The sequence below is a fragment of the Panthera tigris genome, chromosome A2 (assembly GCF_018350195.1).
Source record: "Panthera tigris isolate Pti1 chromosome A2, P.tigris_Pti1_mat1.1, whole genome shotgun sequence".
In the NCBI taxonomy this organism is placed as follows: Eukaryota; Metazoa; Chordata; class Mammalia; order Carnivora; family Felidae; genus Panthera; species Panthera tigris.
Genome location: NC_056661.1, coordinates 154,915,683 through 154,938,230, shown reverse-complemented (window position 1 = coordinate 154,938,230; position 22,548 = coordinate 154,915,683). Strand labels below are relative to the sequence as shown.

At 40.7% G+C, this 22,548-nt stretch overlaps 2 protein-coding genes across 4 annotated transcripts in view; both read right to left on the bottom strand.

Annotated features, from left to right (window-relative positions):
- Positions 1 to 2,948, bottom strand: part of MGAM2 (maltase-glucoamylase 2 (putative)) — a 94,336-nt gene extending 91,388 nt beyond the window's left edge. The window contains exon 1 of the mRNA XM_042973964.1: positions 2,876 to 2,948. The gene's annotated coding sequence lies outside the window, so the exon portion shown is untranslated. The remainder of the gene's footprint in view (positions 1 to 2,875) is intronic.
- The window catches only part of MGAM (maltase-glucoamylase), a 96,535-nt gene continuing 75,827 nt past the window's right edge, over positions 1,841 to 22,548 (bottom strand). For 2 of the 3 annotated variants that reach the window (XM_042973967.1, XM_042973969.1), the window contains exons 37-48: positions 22,151 to 22,289; positions 21,185 to 21,318; positions 21,018 to 21,052; positions 20,808 to 20,924; positions 17,149 to 17,297; positions 16,453 to 16,537; positions 15,767 to 15,823; positions 8,249 to 8,373; positions 7,275 to 7,363; positions 5,730 to 5,779; positions 4,771 to 4,941; positions 1,841 to 3,052 (exon numbers count right to left, since the gene is read on the bottom strand). In XM_042973967.1, coding sequence (XP_042829901.1) covers positions 2,969 to 3,052; positions 4,771 to 4,941; positions 5,730 to 5,779; positions 7,275 to 7,363; positions 8,249 to 8,373; positions 15,767 to 15,823; positions 16,453 to 16,537; positions 17,149 to 17,297; positions 20,808 to 20,924; positions 21,018 to 21,052; positions 21,185 to 21,318; positions 22,151 to 22,289 — 1,235 coding nt within the window. In that variant the 3' untranslated portion in view covers positions 1,841 to 2,968. Of the gene's footprint in view, positions 3,053 to 4,770; positions 4,942 to 5,729; positions 5,780 to 7,274; positions 7,364 to 8,248; positions 8,374 to 15,766; positions 15,824 to 16,452; positions 16,538 to 17,148; positions 17,298 to 20,807; positions 20,925 to 21,017; positions 21,053 to 21,184; positions 21,319 to 22,150; positions 22,290 to 22,548 lie in introns of those variants that run through there. The other variant, XM_042973970.1, reaches the window with a different exon arrangement.

Genomic DNA, 22,548 nt, shown 5'->3' with positions numbered 1-22,548 from the left:
TGCATTTTATTTTATGCCTCTAAGAACATCATTCTTCAGAGGGCTTTCATAGGTCTCAGCAGACTGCCAGTGGGGTTGATGACACTACAACTGTGTTCAGCCTCACTCCCGGATGTGGTGATCATGATTCTCTAACAGAAATCCTCTTCTTGAGTTTTCAGTGGCAGCCAGAGCTAACTCCTACCAAGATGTCCTTGATGATAACATAAAAATATTTCTCAAATATTAAGTGAATGATGCTTTGCTCCTCGTAGCCTTCCTAGGTGGATTAGAGGATAGCTAACAAGTTTCCCATATGTCTTAAAATTTATTTTAGTTAACATACAGGGCAACGCTGTTTTCAGGAGTAGAATTCAGTGATTCACCACTTACATTCAACACCCAGTGCTCATCCCAACAAGTGTCCTCCTTAATGCCCATCTGCCATCGAGTCCATCCTGCCACCCCCTTCCCTCCGTCAACCCTCAGATTGTTCTAAGAGTCTCTTTTGGTTTGCTTCCCTCTCTCTTTTTGTCCTGCTTCTCTTATGTTCATTTGTTTTGTTTCTTAAATTCCACATGAGTGAAGTCGTGTGATATTTGTCTTTCTCGGACTGACTTATTTTCGTTGGCATAATACACTCTAGCTCCATGCATATCATTGCAAATGGCTAAGTTTTAATTCTTTTTGATGGCTGTGTAATATTCCACTGCATATATCTACCACATCTTCTTTCTCCATTTATCAGTTGATGGACATTTGGGCTCTCTCCATGGTTTGATTATTGTTGATAATGATATAAACATTGGGTTGCATGTACTCCTTTGAATCTGTATTTTTGTATCCTTTGGGTAAATACCTAATAATGCAATTGCTGGATCGTAGGGTAGTTCTAGTTGTAGTTTTTTGAGGAAACTCCATATTGTTCTCCAGAGTGGCTGCACCAGTTTGCATTCCCACCAGCAGTGCAAGAAGTTTCCCCTTTCTCAGCATCCTCGCCAACACCTGTTGTTTATGTTGTTAATTTTAGCCATTCAACAGGTGTGGGGTGGTATATCATTGCAGTTTTGATTTGTTTTTCCCTGATGATGAGTGATGTTGAGCATCCCATATTGTTTTTATTTTTTTTAATGTTTATTTTTCAAGACAGAGAGACTGTGAGTGGGGAAGGGGCAGAGAGAGAGAGGGAGACACAGAATCAGAAGCAGTCTTCAGGCTCTGAGCTGTCAGCATGGAGCCCAATGCAGGGATCGAACTCACGGACCATGAGATCATGACCTGAGCTGAGGTTGGATACTCAATTGACTGAGCCACCCAGGCACCCCTGTATATATATATATTTTATGGCGGAAGGAGCAGTGAGAGAGGGATAAAGAGAATCCAAATCAGACTCCAGCATGGAACTGGAGGGGGGCTTGATCCCATGACCATGAGATCACAACCAAAGCTGAAATCAAGAGTCAGAGGCTCAACCAAGTGAGCCACCCAGGTGCCCTGAGCATCCCATCTTTCTGATCAAAGAAGTCTCATTGTATCTTTCCATGTTTCTCTAGCTGCATAATTAGCTCAAGTCCTCACCCAAGAGCCCCTTATTTGGCTAATTAGAACATTAAGCCAATTTAACAATATCATTTTCTCTAACCTTAGACAGGCACTGATACATGAGTGCAGAAGCAGACTCTGGCCTCTTGGTGTTTTAAAACAAAAAAGAGAAAGAAAGACTTAGGGAAGTAAACATACTCGTTTCCAACACACTCATTTTCAAGGAATACCAAAAGTAAACATCTCTGTTGAATATTAATATGTAATTATTTTACCCCAAATTTTAATCATCTCATGTTATAACCCATAGGGTTGCAAATTCTGTTTTTCCCGGTTGACATTTTACCAGATATAGCAACTGCTGTGATGAGTAAAACAGCAACAACCCCTCATGTACATGCTACCACACACCTCAATCTCATGAATACCCGATGCTGGAGGTGTGAGGGAAAGTGTGGATAATCACAGATCTGATCATCTCATTGGTTGGTTAGACTCCAGGAACTCTGATGCCAAGGAGAACAAGACCAACTTACAAGGGCTTGCCAAACAAGAAGACTTAACCCCAAAGGGAGGTTACCCAAGGTAAAAATGTCACAAAGTTCAAAATTTCTTGTAAATTTGCTTGTTTTATTTTTCTCTGGCATTTAAGTTGCATGCGTTTGTGTGAACTGTGGTTATGTATGTTAGGCACAGAGCAAAGAAATAATTTTACACATTTCAAAGCACACCACTGCAAAAATAAGTTACATTTTTTACGTTCAAACTCCCTCCCTCAGCTTTGCCTGCTGAAATCTCATCCTCACCCCACTTCCCATATGTTAAGTGTCCCCCCACCCCACCCCATCTCCCCGCTTTCACGTGAGTAGGCTCCTTCCTTCCTCCTCCCCATGAGGCTAACTATTCCTGAGATTTTTGCGTTTTCTTCTTACATGTGAGGATTGTTTTTATCACCATCTTCTGTTTCCTCTCACCTTTCCTGCTGACCTTTCCTTTCCCTTATGTCATGCTATTACTCCCTTCTCCCTATAACCAACAAGCGGATGTTCTTTCTTGATACTTTCTTGAGGCCTTAGTCAACCCTAGGGCCTGGAACTGACCTGGCAAGCTTTTTCTTGTGTATTTAGCAAGAGTGGGGCCCATTCCCTGATTACACACATATATACACACATACGTGCAACTTCACCATGGACCCAGTGCATCTTCAGGGGATATTGTGTGATGAGCCATCATTACCATGTTAATCACACAGGAACAGTCAGACAACTCACAGATTTCCAATACTTCCCTATGGCTTTTCCCACAGAGCTAAGACACAGACAAAATACATAACAAAATTAATAAAATACTTTACCCGTACTGGGCATGAGCCAATTAACACCACACAATAATCTTATGGGCATGAAGTATAAGTAGTTTCAAAGCTGTTCATCATCAGTATCTTGCTCTAAAAATTCAGAGTGCTTCTCCACGTCAGTGAAACGAACTTATGGAGGCTGATGTCTATGCTGGTCATATCAATGCTTAACACCTGTTGGGAACCAAAAGGAAAAGTAGAGGGTATCTGGTGATTGAAACTTCCTGCACTCAAGCAAATCAGGTACAAGGCTATGGTCCACTTTCACAATGCATTGCTGTCAGGGAGCCCTCAAATGTTCAGGTGAGGAGGGTGTTTCTTGATTCCTTCGAGTACCAAACTAGTTCAGGGACAGGGAAAAGACAACAGGCCCTAAATAACGCAATACAAATGACTGCAGAGACACAACGGCATAGACACAAGGGAGAAGAAGCCCTTATTTTCATTCTACACAACGCTCCTTTGATCTTCCTTTTCCTGTTCCCCAATAGTGACTTGGAGATTGCCCAGTGAAAGTCCAATGGTTCAGCTTTTTTCTAGGCAAATGTTTTCCATAAATGTCACTGCAGGTGCAGGTGTTAGCTTGTATAACAGTCCATTGGTCAGCAACAAAGTTGGGCAAAGTCCTTTATGAGCTCTTGGTAAGGTTGGGGCAATTGGTTAACAAGAAAGCCGCAAATATGAGGAAATGAATGAAGAATACAAAACAGAAGGAAAATTTTGTTTCAGGCCTTTTAATCAGGAAGGATTATGAAAGAAAAAGAGTCTAGGAAAAAGCAAGAAGCAAGCACACGAAGAAAGACCCATTTACCATGAGGCTAGGTGTTGGAAATGCCACACTACATTGATCCTCAGGTGCACATTTTCCATGTATACAACATTCATGAGCTCAGAATGTGTCTTGCAATCAACAGCCTTGGAATTACTGTGAGCTAAGCAGCACTTGTGACAGTTGTTATTATCTGTGCAAGCATGAACTTCATTGCTTTTACCAGTATTATGAATGGATGGTACAGACCACTTAAAGATTATTTTAGGAAAGAATATGAATCCCAGATGACAGTGAGATCAAGAAAGTGCTAGGATGAAAACTTGTATAAAATATGTTGCTAGCTTTGGAGAAAATTCCATAGACATTAGTGGAGGAAGTTTTATGAAATGATGTATCACCAGTGCCTCTGATAGCACAGAGGAAATACCTTAACCCATTCATGCTGCATACTTTTATTTTACATAATAATAAATAAAATGATAATTTAAAATATTTACATAAAATTCTCATAATAAAACATGGGATACAAATTGGTTAAGGCATTTCTAATATTTCTTCACGTTCAGAATTTACCTTATCTAAATTACTTTGATGCAGATTTATCAATGTCCGTGTGTCTCTACCCAATATTTTCCTCTGTCTTATCACTAACATTAAAAGGATAGAAATCTTGGTTTAAAGAAAGTTTGCAAAACTCTCTATGTGTTTAAAGTAGAAATTTTAAGTGATACTAAAGCATTGCACCATACTTCTGTAATCCTCTTTTTCTTCATCGTGGTACATGAAATAATAGGGCAACTTTGAAGGTGTCATATATTTGATGAAATATGGTAGTTTGGGCTGTTTGGGAAATAGATCTCTGAGGCGGAGTGAAGGAGTCTAGACAAAGCTTTATATAAATTTGCAGACAAGAAAACACACATGGCAAGTAAGGCTCCAGACTCTCAGTTCCCAATGACGATGAGTCAGGAAGTTTCCCTTCACCTCCAGGCTGTCTACTGCTGATGCACTCAACACGGAGGGCTTCCCAAATGGCTCTACAGGAGAGGGGGTCGTTTGGAAGGGAGGTAGGCAGGAACTGCTCTGGCTGTCTCAGGATTGGGAAATACGGGGCACAAACCTGTGATGCAGGGTTATAAGTGAAGGTGGGTCTGATCACCATGCCGCTCGCAGAGATGCTGACACTGGAAATGGGGACGCTGCCCACTCCCCAGATCTCCACGTAGCCCAGTTTCAAAGGATTTGTATCGGTGATATATTTGTTGAAAATTATATGACTCTGCATCGTATTCTGTGAATTGGGAATAAAAGAAACCAGAGGCAAAAATCCATTTAAATTTTTCTCAACCTCGTTTTTAGGCACAAATGTAAATCACGAAGTAGGACACTGTGAGGGTCACCATCTTGTGCCCTTGGATAAAGCAGACCATGATTTCAGCCCTCTATCTCCTGCTTCCAACTACCATTCAACTTTGCATTGGCTAAGCACCTGCAGGATCTCTAGACTCACCCTGAACTCTAAGAAGACAAAGAGTCTTAGCTATCAGGAACTTTATATATAAGGATATGTATGTTTATATATATACACACACACACACATACACATATATGGATTTATATATATGTATATATGGATGTATATATATGTATATATATTCATATATAAATATGGATGTATGTATATAAACATGTGTGTGTGTGTGTGTGTGTGTGTGTGTGTGTGTGTGTGTGTGTATCTGGAACATTCTATATTATACATGTAGAGAAGTCACAAAATATACAGGCCATTCCAAGGAAAGATAGGAACAAGGAAGGGCTAGATAACACAGAAACAATCTGTCCATCTGTGCCTCGGTGAACTGGAATAAATTACTGATGAAGCACGAATGGTTTAATCACAGAAAACTTCCTGAGAGTATATCAAATGTCCATCTGAAGTCTAGAGGAAGGAAAAGACGCAAATTAACGAGATGAGCTGTGAAGGGATTCAAGGAGGCACTCTATGTACCCTTATGATATCCAGCATCCAGCTAACCCAGCAGAACTCTGTTCACCCCCCATAGTATCAGTTGCACTCACTTGGCTGGCGGAAAAGTTGGCCAGGTAATAGAGTCCTTTTCCATAGGTATCTGCAAATAAGCAACAAGGTAAGCATGATCTGGAGCTATGCTCTTGAATTCTAATTGCTTGCTTGTTGAGAAAGTAGGGACGATTTTTGTTTGTTTTTCATTTTGTTTTTCTTCTTTATAGGGTTCCATTTTGTGAGATTGGTCAGACTTTGCCCCAAACTCTGTTTACACAAAATGTGTTTTTTTAAGGGTTTTTGAGAAAGAGAGAGCACACGTGTGCAAGCAAGGGAGGGGCAGAAAGAGACGGAGAGAGAGAATCTGCACCGCCAGCACGGAGCCCAACTTGGGGCTCAAACCAACAAACCATGAGACCATAACCTGAGCTGAAATAAAGAGTCAGACACTTAACTGACTGAACCATCCAGGTGTCCCACACCCAAAATGTTTGAAAAGAGTATCAATATATCTAACAGAGTAATCTCACATAATGCACTTTCCTGACACCACTCTTAATCCACGTTTCCTACTCATGGTCTCCCATTCCCAACATCTTCCTGGTCACCTCAAAATTTCCAGATTCCACCTGCCAGAGGCACACATATGTGTACATACATGCACGTACACTCCCATCACAAACATCAACACTGGTGTCTTGGTCAGCTTATCTTGAGGAGTATTAGGTAATTTTTTCAATGCAATCTCCAGAGAACAAAGAATACCAAAAAAAAAAAAAAAGAAAAAAAAAAAGACTTCTTTGTCCTGGGAAACTATGAGCTCGGTATATCTAGTATAGGTATCCCCACCCTACCTCCTACCTTTGGGGCTTTCTCACTCTTCCACATATTCTGGACTCTTTCTAATTTGCTTACCACTCAACCGGGGGCACTGGCTACCCTCTAGAGCTGTGTTGTCCTAGATAGTAACCACGCACAATACGTATCTATTTAAAATAAAATTAATTATAATTAAACAAAATTAAAAAATTCAGTTCCTCAGAAGCACTTGTCACATTTCAAGTGCTTAATAGTCACCTATGCCTAATGGCTACCATATTGGGCAACACAGATACTGACTTACTTCCATCACTGCATTGGATAGCATTGGCTTAGACATAGCTAATGGTACTTAAGCCTTCCTCCCGAGAGTTTACCAATTCCTATAAACTCCTAATGGAAAATCCCTCCAGATAAATAGCACAGCTGATAGAGGCACTGCCTTTCTTATTGGGATAGTAAGCCTTGTAATTAGGGAATGTGGCCTTGAACATAAACCATAGGGAAGTCTATCTCAGTTGGCTACAAAGAAACTTTTCCTATGGCTTCTACACTGCTATCTCCGACAGTGAATTAGGAAAGTTGGGTAATGGTGAGACATTCAGAGCTCTGCTTCCTCTACATGAGGCATAAAGATCATACACAATGTGTATTATGCACTTAAAGTAACAAATGGCCATGTTTCAGAATGCAACACTGTTTTAACATGGACAAGAAAAAAAAAGCAGGCCTGCCCCCCTAGTCAGTGGTATTGACATGAATCCAAGGCAGCCCTTACTCACCAATGCTTTGCCCATCATCCCAGAAGAGCCAACCTTTAGCAGTCCCCTCATCATCCAAGGCAACCTTGAAGCCAATGAATTTCTGACGGCTGCAATGGGGTAGGAAGAGCCATTAGCTAAAAACAAAACCATAAACCAAGGGTTTTCATAGAAGCCTAACAGAAGTGCTTCATGGTATAAATACTGGGTAGTAGGATTCAAGAGACTTGTCATCTGGTTCTAGTTCTGTCTCCAGTGGCTATCTTACTTTATGTCAGGAATGAATGAATGAATGAATGAATGAATGGAATTTTCCTTTAGAAGTGCTCTAAAAGTACGGCAAGAAACTGCAAGCCAACTCACTGGATCTGTGAGAAAAATCCTGAAGTGATCTTTCTCTTTTCATGACCTAATTTCCTAAGCACATGTAAGGTGAGCTCCACTCACAAATGTCCTAAGTTCTTCAGTTTTTAACTGAATTTCTTGAATTAAATGAGTATGGACCTAAGAATTTTAGTTTGACATCAGGCAGACATGGATTTTAGTTCCTGCTCAACTAGGTATTAAGTGTGTGACTCTGAGTAAATCTCTTAGCCACCTGAAGCCTCTCTTTGCTCATCTGTAAAATGGGGATAAGAGTACTCATGTCACAGAGTTTATTTTCTCTTTTTGTTAAGAAAAATAATTTCCAAAAAGAAACCTCCATACTAGTAGAGTTTTAGGCACAGAGCAAGCATTCATTTGATGTTAGCTATTTTTAATTATTATATAGACTTAGATTTAAAATTTCAAAATCCTATATATGATGCCTCAAGCATCAATGGCGATGTGGCTTACACAATTTTCCAGCAACAGGTTTCTTAGCAGAGTCAATTAAGATCCAGAAAGTCTTCTAAAACTAGCGTGAATCAGGCACTGCTTACATACAAATTGTCAGGCTTCACCCGGATCTGAGCTAACTGGCGGTAAAGGAGAAATCTTGTCGTGTCATTTACCTTAAGTGGGTGTTCTGTGCAGGCTCTTGCCAGGGCAGGATGAAGCCCCCACGGACATGTAGATTAATGTGGTCAAGAGGGGCCAGCAAGGCCTTCCATTCTCCCCTTGCTTTGATGTCCACACCCTGAGGGCCAGAGGAAGGTAAGACAGGATGAGGGAGTGAACAGATCTCACTGAACGATGCATTTACCAGACGTCTTGCCCGCTTTCCCGAACTTGCTGTCTGTCCGTGACCCTTCAGCACACAGCTGCTATTACACTTTTTGACATTCACTCAGCTACTGCGTGGACTCTTGCACGGCTGCTACAACATCGTCGCAGGACCCCATGTCTCTTGGGGTTTCTACTGTACTTAGGACAAGATCCTAGCGTGGATCTCTGCCTACGTCCCCCACATCCTGTTTCTGTGCCAGAGAGCACTGCCAGGGGCGGCTGAGCAATCCTCCTACTTATTTCTGGTTGGCTCCCAACACACACCTTGCAATGGCATTTCTAGACCTTCCCTTTCACTTTGTCCCCGCTCTGTCTCCTTTCACCGCCTCCACTCCCCACCCCACCAACTTAACTGACACCTTGACTCCTACTTGACAGATAGTACTAAATGGAGCTGACTCACTTTACAAATCCTTATCTTTAACTCGCTACCACTTCCTTTATGTTTAACGTTTTCATCCTGCCTCCTGTGTGGCGGGGCTCTCTTACTCTGAGCCAGGCTCAGTTTCTAAGAAGCCAGCCTTCCACATTTCTTCCACCTCAGGCAGGGCTTCCCAGCTCCAGCGCTGTGGACATTTGGGGCCAGATCATTCTTTGCTGTGGGGGCTGTCCTATGCTTTTCAGACGGTTACCTCTGACTGTCCACTAGATGCCCCCTGCCCCACCACCACACGTGACAATCTAAAGGTCTCCAGACATTGCCAAATGTCCCCATGACAAAACACCCCCATTTGATAACTGCTATTTTAAAGATAAGGAGGAAAGCTACCATAACACTCCTCCATCTGGTCCCCTATGTTCATTTTGGACATATTCAGCCTGTAGGAACCGTAGGGGTAGGTGGTCAAGAGGACGCACGGTGACGGGTGCCATGCTCCCTGGGGCGGACTCTGCTTCACGGGCCTGCCTCAGGACTCCAAAGTCCACAGGATTTAATAAAATTCCAGCCCCACGTCTCTGGGCTTCTTTAGGTTTCTCACTGATAACGTGAGAAAATTCGATTATGTGATCTCTAACAACATCTCACTCTGATATCTTATGAACACCGGACATTTCCTCCATTGATTATCCCACCGTCAAGTGAAACTCGACATATGTAAAGCTGTCCGAGTTATCTCCCTACCAAATTCTTTGCTTCTCTCCACGGTATTTCCCTTCTACCACACATGACGTAAATATGATGTGATTTTAATCTCATGATTCCATTCCTAAGACCCAGTGTGTCACCAGCTTGTCTACTTTCCTGTAGATGGCTTCTGACCAGGCTAGCGTAAGGAATTCCTGTTTAAACATCCATTAAGATAACGGCTGTAAGATAAAATTTAAAAGCAGCCCTATTAAAATAAGAACAGACAACCCAAATGCCTTTGCACAGGGGAATCTACATCAACTGCATAGTCATTGATTATGCTGGAGAAGCACGGTTTTAAAAACCCAACATATGTTCTACGCTGTAAACAAAGAAAATGGCCACAAGTAGATAAAAACTTTAATTCGTACACACTGCGGGGTCTTAAGCTTCATAAAAATAGGTGGCCAGGTAATCAAGAAGACAAGGCAGAATAGTCCCATGCCTCCCCCTCTCCTGAATGAAGTCTACAAACTGCAGTGTCCAGTATGACAGAAAGGAGGGGGAATGGATAGAAGACACCTCACGGCATGCTCAATCACATAGGCATGCCTGAGTCAGGGAAAGAACTCTAGAAGGAGATGGAAAGTGCCGGTTTTTGTAGCTTATTTGGAGAACCTAAGACTCAATGCAGATGAAGGCCCAGCCTTACTGAAGCACATCAACCTTTCCAGCCTCAAGGCACCTGCCACTTCACAAAACAAGCCAGGCCTAAAGGCCAAGCAGTAAGGGGTGCCTGTTGCTTCTGCTAGTGAGATGAATACAGATGGGACAGTGCAGGGACGGGAATTCATAGCTACCAAGGCTGCTATGATAGGAGTCATGTTCCTGGAGAAATGGGAACCATCCCCCAAGATAGGAGTCTCATATTAAAAAAAAAATGTTTATTTATTTTTTGAGAGAGAGAGAGAGGGAAAGCAGGGGAGGAGCAGAGAGAGAGGGAGGCAGAGGATCTGAAACGGACTTTGCTGACAACAGAGAGCCTGATGTGGGGCTCAAAGTTAGAAACCATGAGATCATAACCTATGAGATCATGACCTGAGCCAAAGTCAGATGCTTAACTGACTGACGTCCCCAGGCCCCCCAGGAGTCTTACATTCTTCACCTATCTTTCATTCAAGGCATTTGCTAATTCCCAAGTTCCATTGGACAGAATAAAAAAATCGTGCAAAAAGTGGTAGTTATAAGCTAAGTGGGACTTCCTTATGTTTTCTCTCCTGCTTTTCTTCTCTTTGCTTTTTTGTCCTATTTTCTGGGCAGGTGCTATTATAATTTGTTTTTAAACAAAATTTTAAATTTCTGTATCATGCCTTTAATTTCCAAGGTGTTGTTAGTATGCCTTTTCTTATAGCATGCTTTCTTGTTTTCAGTATATCTTCTTATCTCTCTGAGGATGTAAATTTTCTCATTAAGCTTTGAAATAACATAAGTATATAGCTCAGTACAATTTTACCAGTGAATACACCCCTTAGGCCACCAACTAGATCAAGAAGTGAATATACCAGCACCCCAGAGGCTTTCTCATTCCCTCTCATAATCACCACACCAAAGGCAGCTACTACTCTGATTTCTGTCACTTTTGCCTGTTTTTGAAGTTATATTTCATACATGCTTTAACTTTCCTGTATCTGGCTCTTTGTGCTCAATCTTATGTTTGTGATAGTCATCATTTTTACTTGTGTGGCAATAGTTCATTACTTATACTGACCTATAGTATTCCTTTTAAAAATAGAATATAATCTATTTATCTACTTTACTATTAATCATTTGGTTTATTTCCAGTTGTTTGCTAGTTTACAAATAATGCTATGAAACATTCTTGGACATGTTTTTTTGGTAACAATATATACACTCTAGGAATAAATCTGTAACTTTTTCATTTCTTCCCATATATAAAATATTAATATACTATATAATATGTATGATGATATGTATGATATCATGTATCATATCATGTAGTGCAAGTTTATTTCTATTTTCTGGATTGATAAAATTGTTTTAGTGTTATCTGGCAGAATATATAAAAATAGCAATCAAAAACATTTCTGAAAAAGGATGGCATGTTGGTCTAACACATATCAAACTGTAGTCTAAATATGCAGTCCTTGAAAATGCTCAGGACTGACAGAATAAACAATTCATAAATGAACATATCAAAGATAGTAAAGGGAAATCTTAGATAAACTCTAAAAATGTAATGTGTAAACGCAAATCGATGTGTTCATTATATCTCTGTGTATAATCTCATTAGCATTAAAGAGGATACATATTTAGAGATGTGTAAAAAAAAAAAGAGCAGTGCATGACAACATAAGTCTAGCAAAGAAAAAATATTGGTAAATTTGGCAATTTGGAAGGGAAAAAAGTTATATCCTGACCTTTATTGATAAATTCTTTCCAGTGACTTAAAACATTAATTTGATGATGTAAACGTTAAAATTTCTATCTAAAGTTAGAAACAATTAAAAAGCAAATGACAAAGTGGAAAAATATTTCCAATGAATATGGCAAAGTGTTATTGACTTAAATATCTAAAGATCTTTTCAAATCAGTGTGAATAGTTTAAATATCTTAATAAGAAACTGGTAAGAGAATAGTAATGGTCCCAGAAATATAAATAGCCTGTCAAGGATAATCACAAATCAAATCAATGATGAGCATTAGGAACCACATTGCCTCCAAGAGTGATACAAAGATGAATATGAAGATTAAAAAAAAAAACCAAACACCTAATAGTCAAACCCAACAAAGATGTAGGGAGATGAACACTCTCATTAAGTGCTGGTAGGAATGTAAATTGTTTCTGAAAGTTGCCAGTTTACTTTGAGGATTCTTGTATTAAGCATCTTCTCCATCTGGAAATTCAGATGACTACTGGGTGGAGCCCATGCTAGGGTAGGTAAGATGGAACCCTTGGATACACAAGATGGAAATTCAGGCTAACGAAGAGTTCTGTTGAATGAAAGAGACGGAGCCTTAGGCTAACTCCAGAAACTGGAATCGCATGAATTACACTTGAACTCCTGCCTCATTTAAGCATACAATAACCTGTGTGACAACAAAGGAGCCTAGTTCAGAAATAGGATGTGCTTGAATCATCTGCTCCAAGTGGGGGACCTGAATCTCCATTCTTTTTTTTAAATTTCTTTTAAGTTTATTTATTTATTTTGAGAGAGAGAAAGAGAGCACAAGCAGGGGAGGGGCAGAGAGGAGAGAGAGAATCCTAAGCAGGCTCCGCGCCATCAGCTCAGAGCGCGATGCGGGGCTCAAACTCACAAACTGTGAGATCATGACCTGAGCCGAGATCAAGAGTCTGATGCTTAACCGACTGAGCCACCCAGGTGCCCCGAGTCCCCATTCTTATTTGCCAAGTGCAAGCCTCTTCCATGCTTTTGCTAGCATCTGTAAAAACATCCTTCCTCTTCATCTTTTAAAATATTAAGTATCTTTACCTGGCACTTCAGTAAACTGTCAGTGGGACTGGGTGCTGATAAAACCTTTCTGGAAAGCAATCTGCCAATATCTGTCAAATTTTTAAATCCCAGAAATCCTACTGATAAAAACTTAGAGATACAGATACAATGGTGTTTCCTGCAGCCTTGCACCATTATTTAGAAAAAGAAAACAAGGACACAAGGGGTTTGCTAAATGATTGCATAAGTGGAATATAATAAAGTTGCTTAAAAAAGGAGGTGGGGGGGGGAGAGCTTCACATTCAAAGAGTTCAAGTTCAAAGTCCTTTGATATACAAAGATCTTTACAAAATATTATTCAGTGAACTAATCAAGGAGCCGAACAGCATGTACAGTAAGACACTACTTGTGTAAATACAAAAAGAATACACAATGCTAGTCTATGTACAAATTTTTATCAGCAAAGATATATAACAGATTGTTAATGGGGGTTAGCTTTAGAAGGGGGGCCAAGGGTTGGAAGATAGGGAGAATGGTGAATTTCACTTTCCATTTTCCAGTGCTTGACCTTCTCCAGCGTTTGGCTTTTTACCAGTAGAGGTGTTTCTACTTTCCTAATGTATTTTTGGCACCTTATATATCTTTCAAGGTACCTTTTCAATCTTATATTCCCCCAGGGGACTTTCATTCTTTAACCACTACATCTACACCTCTTCTTCTAAATTCTGATGCCATGTTTTAACATTCCACACTGCTCCTTATACTGAATAATTAATTTGTTCCTTTTCACAGGAAAGGAAATGATCAGATGGTAGGCTAGGTCTCATAGTGTACGTATGTCCTCTAGAACTGGAATCAGCAAACTTTGTCTATGAAGGACCAGATAGTAAGTGTTTTAGGCTTTACAGGCCAGATGGTCTCTGGTGAAACCACTGGACTCTGCTGTTGTATTGTGAGCACAGTTATTGTGGACAATAAGTAAACAAATGTTCATGACTGTGTTCTAATAAAATGATTTATAAAAACAGGTATGAATCTGATTTGGCTGTGGGTGGTAGTTTGCCAACCTCTGCTCTTTTACAAAAGTAGTCACCGAAATGTGTGGAGATTAACTAAGAAGACATTTCTCCATTAATCCCAACCATGGAATCTTCATTTGAATTTAACATCAAAACTTACTTTTTTTTTCCAAATGGCTTGCCCCATCAATCTGTGGCTTCCTAAGTGGTTTTTTTTTCCCTTTCTTTCCTCAACCAAAGCTCTTTTATTTAAAAGCCATGTATAAAATCAACAATTCCAGGACACCGTCCTCTGTTAGCTCTCACACATCAGTTTCTTTCATATAGTACATACAATCATGTACATAAGCACTACTGTTCAAGACACACAAATATCAGCTCCAGGTTAGGTGGTGAACTCCGTGGGGAAACTGTTCCAGTATTCCGGTACCTGGAGCTCAGTAGGGTGGCTTGCACCTGGGCCAGGCTGGGACTAGAATGAAATAAGCGAGGTGCCTAGGGTGCACGATTTAAGGCAGTGCTCACTCTCAGGGTCATGCAAATGCCGGCTCAGCCTTAAGAAGGAGTACCTTTTTAAACTTCATGCCCAGGCACCTCACTTGCTGCACCAGGGAACCTCACTGTACTCAGAATCACGGACTGTCAGTGAATGGGGCAGTCAACATGCAAATTCAGGACAAGGGCTAGGTCACTTAAAAACAGTTGGCTGTTCCCTCCTAGAAAGCCCTGGTTGGGAAGCACATAGCAGAGTCCTAATGTAGGGCCATCCAGAGGACAGATCCAGCCCAGAAAAAAAAAATGTGTGTGTGGTGGGGTGAGTGTCAGGACTCAGGGCTCCATGAAACAGAGAGGAGGAGGACGACTTCCATTGTCCTTGCACAGTTTTCACCTAATCCCACTGCAAAGCCACTGACTGAAAGAACCAGAGTATGTTCCACCTCTTGCCCTCCTGCTGTTCCCCTTTTGCTGTATTTCGAGCCCTCTGCTTTGCTCTCTGCAGAAAAGTCAGAAGGTAGGCCCGGTTACAAGGAGAGGAAACGCCTCTTCTGATTTTCCGCAAGAATCGAAGCCTGACTTGTGTCCCCATGGGAGCAAACGGCCCTGAGGTTGCTTTGAGAGGCCCCATTTTCCCAGCTGAGTCTCCTGGGCTCAGACTAGCCTGCAGATGTTCTAGGACAGAGAATGATGTGTTCATCTTGCATTTCTGAATACACTTGTGTTGCTTCCACACACAACGGTTGGGTCCCGTACCTCCACGTGCATTTTACACACTGCCCAAGACTATGCTTACCTCGGGAGATTATATTTAACAACTCCTTGAGCATCTGTGCTACAGACGGAGACATTTAATAAAAAGACTGAGAGGAAAGGCCCCTATACATATGAACTGACAGTCCCGAAGGGAGGATATGAACAAAAACTACAGTTTACAGAACAATTTCCAGTGTCTTCCAGTGTCTCCATTGCACACCATTGTGAATAGTGGTGGTATAGAGGAAGATGAAAACTCACACATAAAGAACACTCACAAAATAAATTATTTTATAGCAATTCTGTGAGGAGACTGCTCTTATCCAATTTGGAGGTGAAAAAAAATTGAGGCTACAAGGTTAAAAGTGACTTGTCCGAGATCATACATCAAATGAGTTATAGCGCCAGAATTCGACCAGTGGGCTATCAGATTCTAAAGCCTGTTCACTCTACCATTTTCCCCAAATTGTATAAATCATCAGAAAAACTTACCGTGTAGTAATCATACCAGCGGGCTCTGGGGAAATATGCAGTGACGTTTCGGGCATTCTAAAATTAAACACAAACAAGGCTTGGGCAAGGTACCCATTTGTACAGTAAAAGGATCAAAACAATAGTGATGGCCTTGGACCAACGTGCTCATCTTTTTAAAGACCAGCAATGTTGGGGAAACCTTTCTTTCCTCCCTTCCTCTCAAATGGGAGATTTGCCTGCCTCAGACTGGCAGTTTCCATAAAGCCCTTTGGGATCAGGACTGTGGGGAAAAATCATCTGCTTAGACAGTCACCCCATATTCTCTCTAAAGAGATAAACTGAGGTTGGGTCTTGGGCAGAAAAAAATTTTTGTAGATTTTATGGTACCAGTACTTCAGGGATTCTGATTAGTGCAGTAAGTTTTGGGGAGAATGCCATTGGCTGGTATTTTAACCAGAAGCCTACATACATCAATAGAAAAAGTGAAATATGGCTTTTGCTTCCTGAGGATGTCTTACAGAAGGAAGGGAAGGGCTAGCTGGCAACAAGGTTATGCACATGGTACAAACAATCCTGCAAAATTTGTTTTAATGGGGTAAGAGACCACATCTCAGAAGCCCCAGCAGACCAGTCCTCTTTTGTTGCCTCTAGTCACTGGGTCTCAGAGCTATAATTCTCTAGTCATCAGACACCTCCGTACTCACAGCCTCCAGGACAGGGCTGACCAGGAAGGCTGGGCCCAGCAGAAACTGACGGTCCACATCCCAGGTCACCCGGTCTGACACGAACCTGGAAAGAGAAACCAAGGTACCACAATCAGGAACCCAACAGGGCTTCAGGCCAAGACCCTGAAGAAAACTCCTCAAGTTCAGACCCAAGTCAGAAATCCAGCTGCGTTCTTCGTCTTCCTTTACTCTTTCCCTATGTCTCCCTTAACCAGCTGTATACTTACTTTCTGTCTATCATGTTTTCAAACCCCAGAAATGGATGAACTTAGACATGTTCTCACCTATCAATACCTCCATGTTTCTTAACCATGGCATATTTTAAATGCAAGAATGGCCTTCAGCCCTCACATCCTCAGCCCTCACATCTGGCCTTGTCTTGTGACCTGAGCGGCTACAAAAGATAGGTAGCTTTTCATATGCCCAACTTAGAAAGAAATTATTCTGTGTTGTACTGTATCACTTTGAATTTTTTTCATTCGGTAGCCTTTTGTCAAGGACTTAGTGCATGACTGACACTGTGCTAAAAGGAATTATAATGTATGGTCTGTCCCAGAAAGCTTATGGCAAAGGGCAATTGTGTCTTTAACTTAATTTGGAGGAAATTTTTTCTTCAGGAGCCACTACATAGAATGATATTATTCATTAGTCATTGGGATTCTGTCTGACACTCACTCATGGAGAAGAGGCCGGACGACAGTGCTGCCCTCCGTGTGGGCCATGTGCATCAGGGTGTAGAGATATGGCAGCAGGGTATATCTGGTCTTCAGGACACTTCTGGAGATATTCACAAAGGTTGCATCCCAGGACACAGGGTCTTGCCTCTAAAGGAGAAAAGAAGAATGTTTAGAGCTCACTAAGGGAACCTGGGGACCTAAAGAAGTCCCTGAACGTTTATTACAAATGAAGATCATATATAGCTAAACCAAAATTGATTACAGATGAGACTGAGAATATTCTTTTTTTTTTAGACTTTTTTTTGAGGCAAAGAATATTCTTAATATACTTAAAGAAGTCACTGACGCTTTCCGAATACAGCTGATGAAATTTCTCTCTAAGACATTCTTTTGGGTATATATTTGGTACAACACAGCCTAACCAAACAAACAAAATAATGTAAAGAACACTGAGGAATCTGGTTCACTAAAACATGACGCTCTTTCCAAGTACCTGTTAGCCATTTGTATGTCTTCTTGGAAAAATGTCTGTGTGGGTCCTTTACCCATTTTTAAATCATGTTGTTTGCGGCTTTTTGCTACTGATTTGAATGAGTGCCTTACATATTTTGGATATTAATTCCTTTTCAGATAGATGGTTTACAAATATTTGGGGTGCCTGGGTGGCTCAGTCAGTTAAGTGTCTGACTTTGCTTCAGGTCATGATCCCACAGTTCATGGGTTTGAGCCCTGTGCTGACAGCTCAAGAGTCTGGACCCTGCTTCGGATTCTACGTCTCCCTCTCTCTTTTCCCCTTGCCCACTCACTCTCTCTCAAAATTAAAATAAAACATTTTTTAAAAATTAAAAAACAACAAATATTTTCTCCCATTTCATAGGCTGCCTTTTCATTTTTTGATTATTTCTTTTGCTGTGCAGAAGCTTTTGAGTTTGATATAGTTCTACTTACTTATTTTTATTGCTGTTGTCTGTGCTCCCAGTGTCATGTCCAAAGAAATCATTGCCAAGGACAATGTCAAGTAGCTTTTTCCCTATGTTTTCTTTTAGAAGTTTTACTGTTTTGGGTCATACATTTAAATTACTACTACATTTTGAGTTAATTTTTGTGAGTGGTATAAGATAGGGGTCCAGTTTCATTCTTTTGAATGTCATTATCCGGTTTTCCCAACAGCATTTATTGAAGAGACTGTCTTTTCTCCACTGAGTATTCTTACCTCTCTTTTCAAACCATAGTAAGTGCAAGGTTTATTTCTGTATGTTTGATTCTATTCCATTTATCTACTTTTATGTCAATAGCATACTGTTTGGTTACTATAGCTTTGTGATATAGTTTGAAACCAGGAAGCGTGATACCTTCAGCTTTGTTCTTCATTCTCAGGATTGTTTTAGCTATTTGGGGTTGTTTGTAATTCCGTGTGAATTTTAGAATTGTTTTTTCTATTTCTGTGAAAAGTGCTATTGGGATTTTGACATTGCATTGAATCTATAAATGGTTTTGGGTAGTATGGACACTGATAATGTTAATTCTAATCCATGAACATGGAATATCTTTCCATTTATTTGTGTATTCTTCACAATACACAAATTGGTTAAATTTATTCCTAAGCATTTTATTGAGTTTTGATGCTACTGTGAATGGGATTGCTTTATTTCTTTTTTAGATATTTGCTGTTCATGGATAGAAACACAACTGATTTCTGTATGTTGATTTTGCATTCTGCAACTTTACTGAATTGGTTCATTCTAATAGTTTTTCAATGATACCTTTAGGTTTTTCTACATATAAAATCATATAAACTGTAAACAGAGACAATTTTACTTCCTTCCTGATTTAAATATTTTGCATTTCTTTTTCTTGCCTGACTGTTCTGACTAGGACTTCCCAGTACTATGTTAAATAGGACTAGTGAGAGTGGGCACACACGTCTTATTCCTGATCTTAGAGAAAAAGCTTTCAAGCTTCTACCATTAAGCATAATATTAGGTGTGGGCTTGTCACACATGGCTTTATAATGTTGAGGTACATTCCTTCTACACCCAATTTGTTGAGAGCTTTCATCATGGAAGGAGGTTATATTTTGTCAAAAAAAAATTTTCTGCGTGTATTGAGATGATCATATGAATTTTATCTTCCATTCTATTAATGTGATGTATTACATTTATTTATTTGTGTATGTTGAATCATCTTCACATCCCATGGTTAAATCCCACTTGATCATGGTGTATGATTCTTCCAATGTGTTGAATTTGGTGTGCTAGTATTTTGTTGCAAATTTTTGGATCTATATTCATGAGGGATATTGACCTATAGTTTTCTTGTAGGGTTCTTATCTGGCCTTCGTGTCAGGGTAATGCTGGTCTTATAAAATGAGCTTGGGAGTGCTCCCTCCTCTTCAATGTTTTGGAAGTGTTTGAGGAGGTCTTGGCGTTGATTCTTCTTTAAATTTTCAATACAATTCACCAGGGAAAACATATGGTCCTGAGCTTCCTTGGGGCGGGAGGGATGATTTTTCTATTACTAATTCAATCTCCTATTCATTATTTATCTGTTCAGCTTTTCTGTTTCCTCATGATTCAGTCTTGGTAAGCTGTATGTTCATAGGAACTTATTCATTTCTTCTAGGTTGTCCAATTTGTTGGTTTATAATTGTAGTCTCCTGTGATCCTTTGTATTTCTGTAGTATCAGTCCTAATGTCTCCTTTTTCATTTATAATTTTATTTATTTGAGGCTTTTGTCTTTTTCCTTAGCAAGTCATTTTGTTTATCTATTCAAAGAACCAGCTCTTAGTTTGGTTGATCTTTTCTGTTGTTTTTCTGGGCTCTGCTTCACTTATTCCTCTTCTGATCTTTTGGTAACTCTGGACTTAGTTCTTTTGCTAGTTCTTTGAGGTATAAAGCCAGGTTGTTTATTTGAGATTCGGCTTCTTCTTTTCTAATGTAGGTGAAATGCATTCACTTAGAAATGCATTCACTGCCTCCTGCAGGTTTTGATATGTTATGTTTCCATTTTCATCTGTTTCAAGATATTTTAAAATTTTTCTTTCAATTTCATCTTTGACCCATTGGTTGTTTAATTTCCACATATTTGTGGGTTTTCCAGTGTTCCTCCTATTATTGGTTTCCAGTTTCCAAAGAAGACATACAGATGGCCAACAGATACATGAGAAGCTGTTCAACATCATGTGTCATCGGGGAAATGCACATCAAAACCACAATGAAATATCACCTCACATCTATTAAAGAGAAGAACAGTGGTTATCAAGGGGCTGGAGGATGGGAGAAATGGAGACGTGTCAGTCAAAGGATACAAACTTCCAGATACAAGATGCATATATCCTGGTAATCTAATGCACAGCATGGTGACTATAGTTAACAATACTATATCATATACTTGAAAGTTGCCAAAAGAGTAAATACTAAATGTTCTCACCACAAAAAAGAAATGGTAATTATGTGAGGTGATGGAGGTGTTAACTAATCCTGCTGTGGTAGTCATTTCACAACACTTAAGTGTATCAAATAAAACAAGCAAGAAAGATGAGGGTTTAATGGTTTTGAAGATGGCACGGAGAATACAGAATGCATTAATTGTAGCTCAGATTTGGAGGCTGTATTCCTAGTGATATAAAACTTTTGAGCTATGAGCTAGCATCATACCCTGGTCCCAATGGTGTTGTGGTTCCTCGAGAAGGGGTAAAAGGCCCCCAGTTGCATCCAGCGAGCACACATCTCATATTCAGCATCTTGAAAGAATCCACAAATATCTGCTCCTGTCTGAAGCAAGGTAGAATAAAACAAGCCTGTTGGTGATTTCTGAAAGATGTTACAACCTGCTTGGGGATTAGAAGTGACCCCAAAGACACTTACATAAGATATGCCAAAGAGGCTGAACTCCAACATGCCTGCAATGAGACCACAGCTGTGTCAGAGGCAGTACTCGTGATCTGCCTTTTTCTCCCCACTCAAGAATCCTTTACCAAGACTCCTAACCCCCTTTCCCACCAGCAGAAGCCCCTTGGGATAAGCCCACACACCAATGATAGACTTCTTCAGCTGGTCCCAGGCAGCTGTGTTGTCTCCCAGCCAGTGACCTGCCCAGCGGCCAGAAGAGGGGAATGTGGAGCGGGTGATGACAATCCCTCTCTGTCCCGTCACCTCCTGCACAGCTCTGGATGGAGGGGAGCAAGGAGGTGATATAGGGGAGATTAGGGGAGGAAAGGCCACAGAGCTTCTCCTCCCGGGGTTTCTGAGCATGAGGCATGGTGACAAAATATCTCCTGCATTACTGGAAGAAATACAGAAATCTGAGCCATAATGGCATCCTCACTGACTGACCCTAGATGATAGAGAGAATAATAAGTTGTGCCTTTACATAGTGTTTTACAAAGAACTTTATAGTAAACTTACTGGATCACCTAAAAATAACAAGTAACCTTAAAAATAACAAGTAGTAACAAATAACTACGTATTTACTAAGTACTAAGGTTTGATATTTGGGGAGGAAGAAGGCAAATTCCTTTAGAAGGCTTCTTTAGAATAATTCTTCTTATTGACTGAGCTCACAAAATGGGATAGTGCTAGTTCAGTAGACCATCAGTTGGCTCTCCAACAAGAAATAGAAACGAACAAACAAACCCAACAGACATGAGTCACTTATGAAATAAAGGAAAGAGATAGCCAGTCCTCTGTGTTCCCTTCACCTCTTGTAATTAATCACGGCATCAGCTGCTCTGTGTGATCATTGGCTGGGTCTCCATATGTGCCTCCTGCACGAGGACTATCGAGTCTCCCACCGGCAGAACCATGTCTTGCTTAAACCTGTCCTCCTAACAATGCCTGGCTCCATGCTCGTGTTCACTTAATAAATAAGAATTGTGACCCAGTCATAATTAAAATCTTAACCCTTGAGAGGGTGCATGAAAGGAAAAGCAGAGCAACTCTATCAGCCACTGGCTGGCCCTGCGGGTCGTGTGGACCAGAGAAGGGAGAGGGCCACTCACTCGTAGGTGGGTCTGGTCTGGGCCCATCCGTACAGGCTGTGCACGTCATAGTGTCGCACCCGTGAGCCGTCTGGCAGGATCTGCTGACTCTCCATGCACAGGGTCTTGCTGCTAAGGCCCAGGTCCCTGGACTCCAAATCTGAGGAGAAAGAGCTAGTGATATAAATGTCATGCTCAATCCTCTTTACCCCTGACCTCCCTTTAAGGGATTGGACACTGGAGCTTAAGACTAATCTGACCCCTACATGGGTCCCTCTCCTCCTTCCTCCCCAGGGGCAGGGGAATGTGCACGGTTCTGAGCTGCAATGGAGCCCACGGGTGTTTTCACAGGAGCAAAGTTCTCCAGGAGTGAGCAGGGGCAAGGGGGAGAAGACAAAGCTGCCAAACACCTGACCACG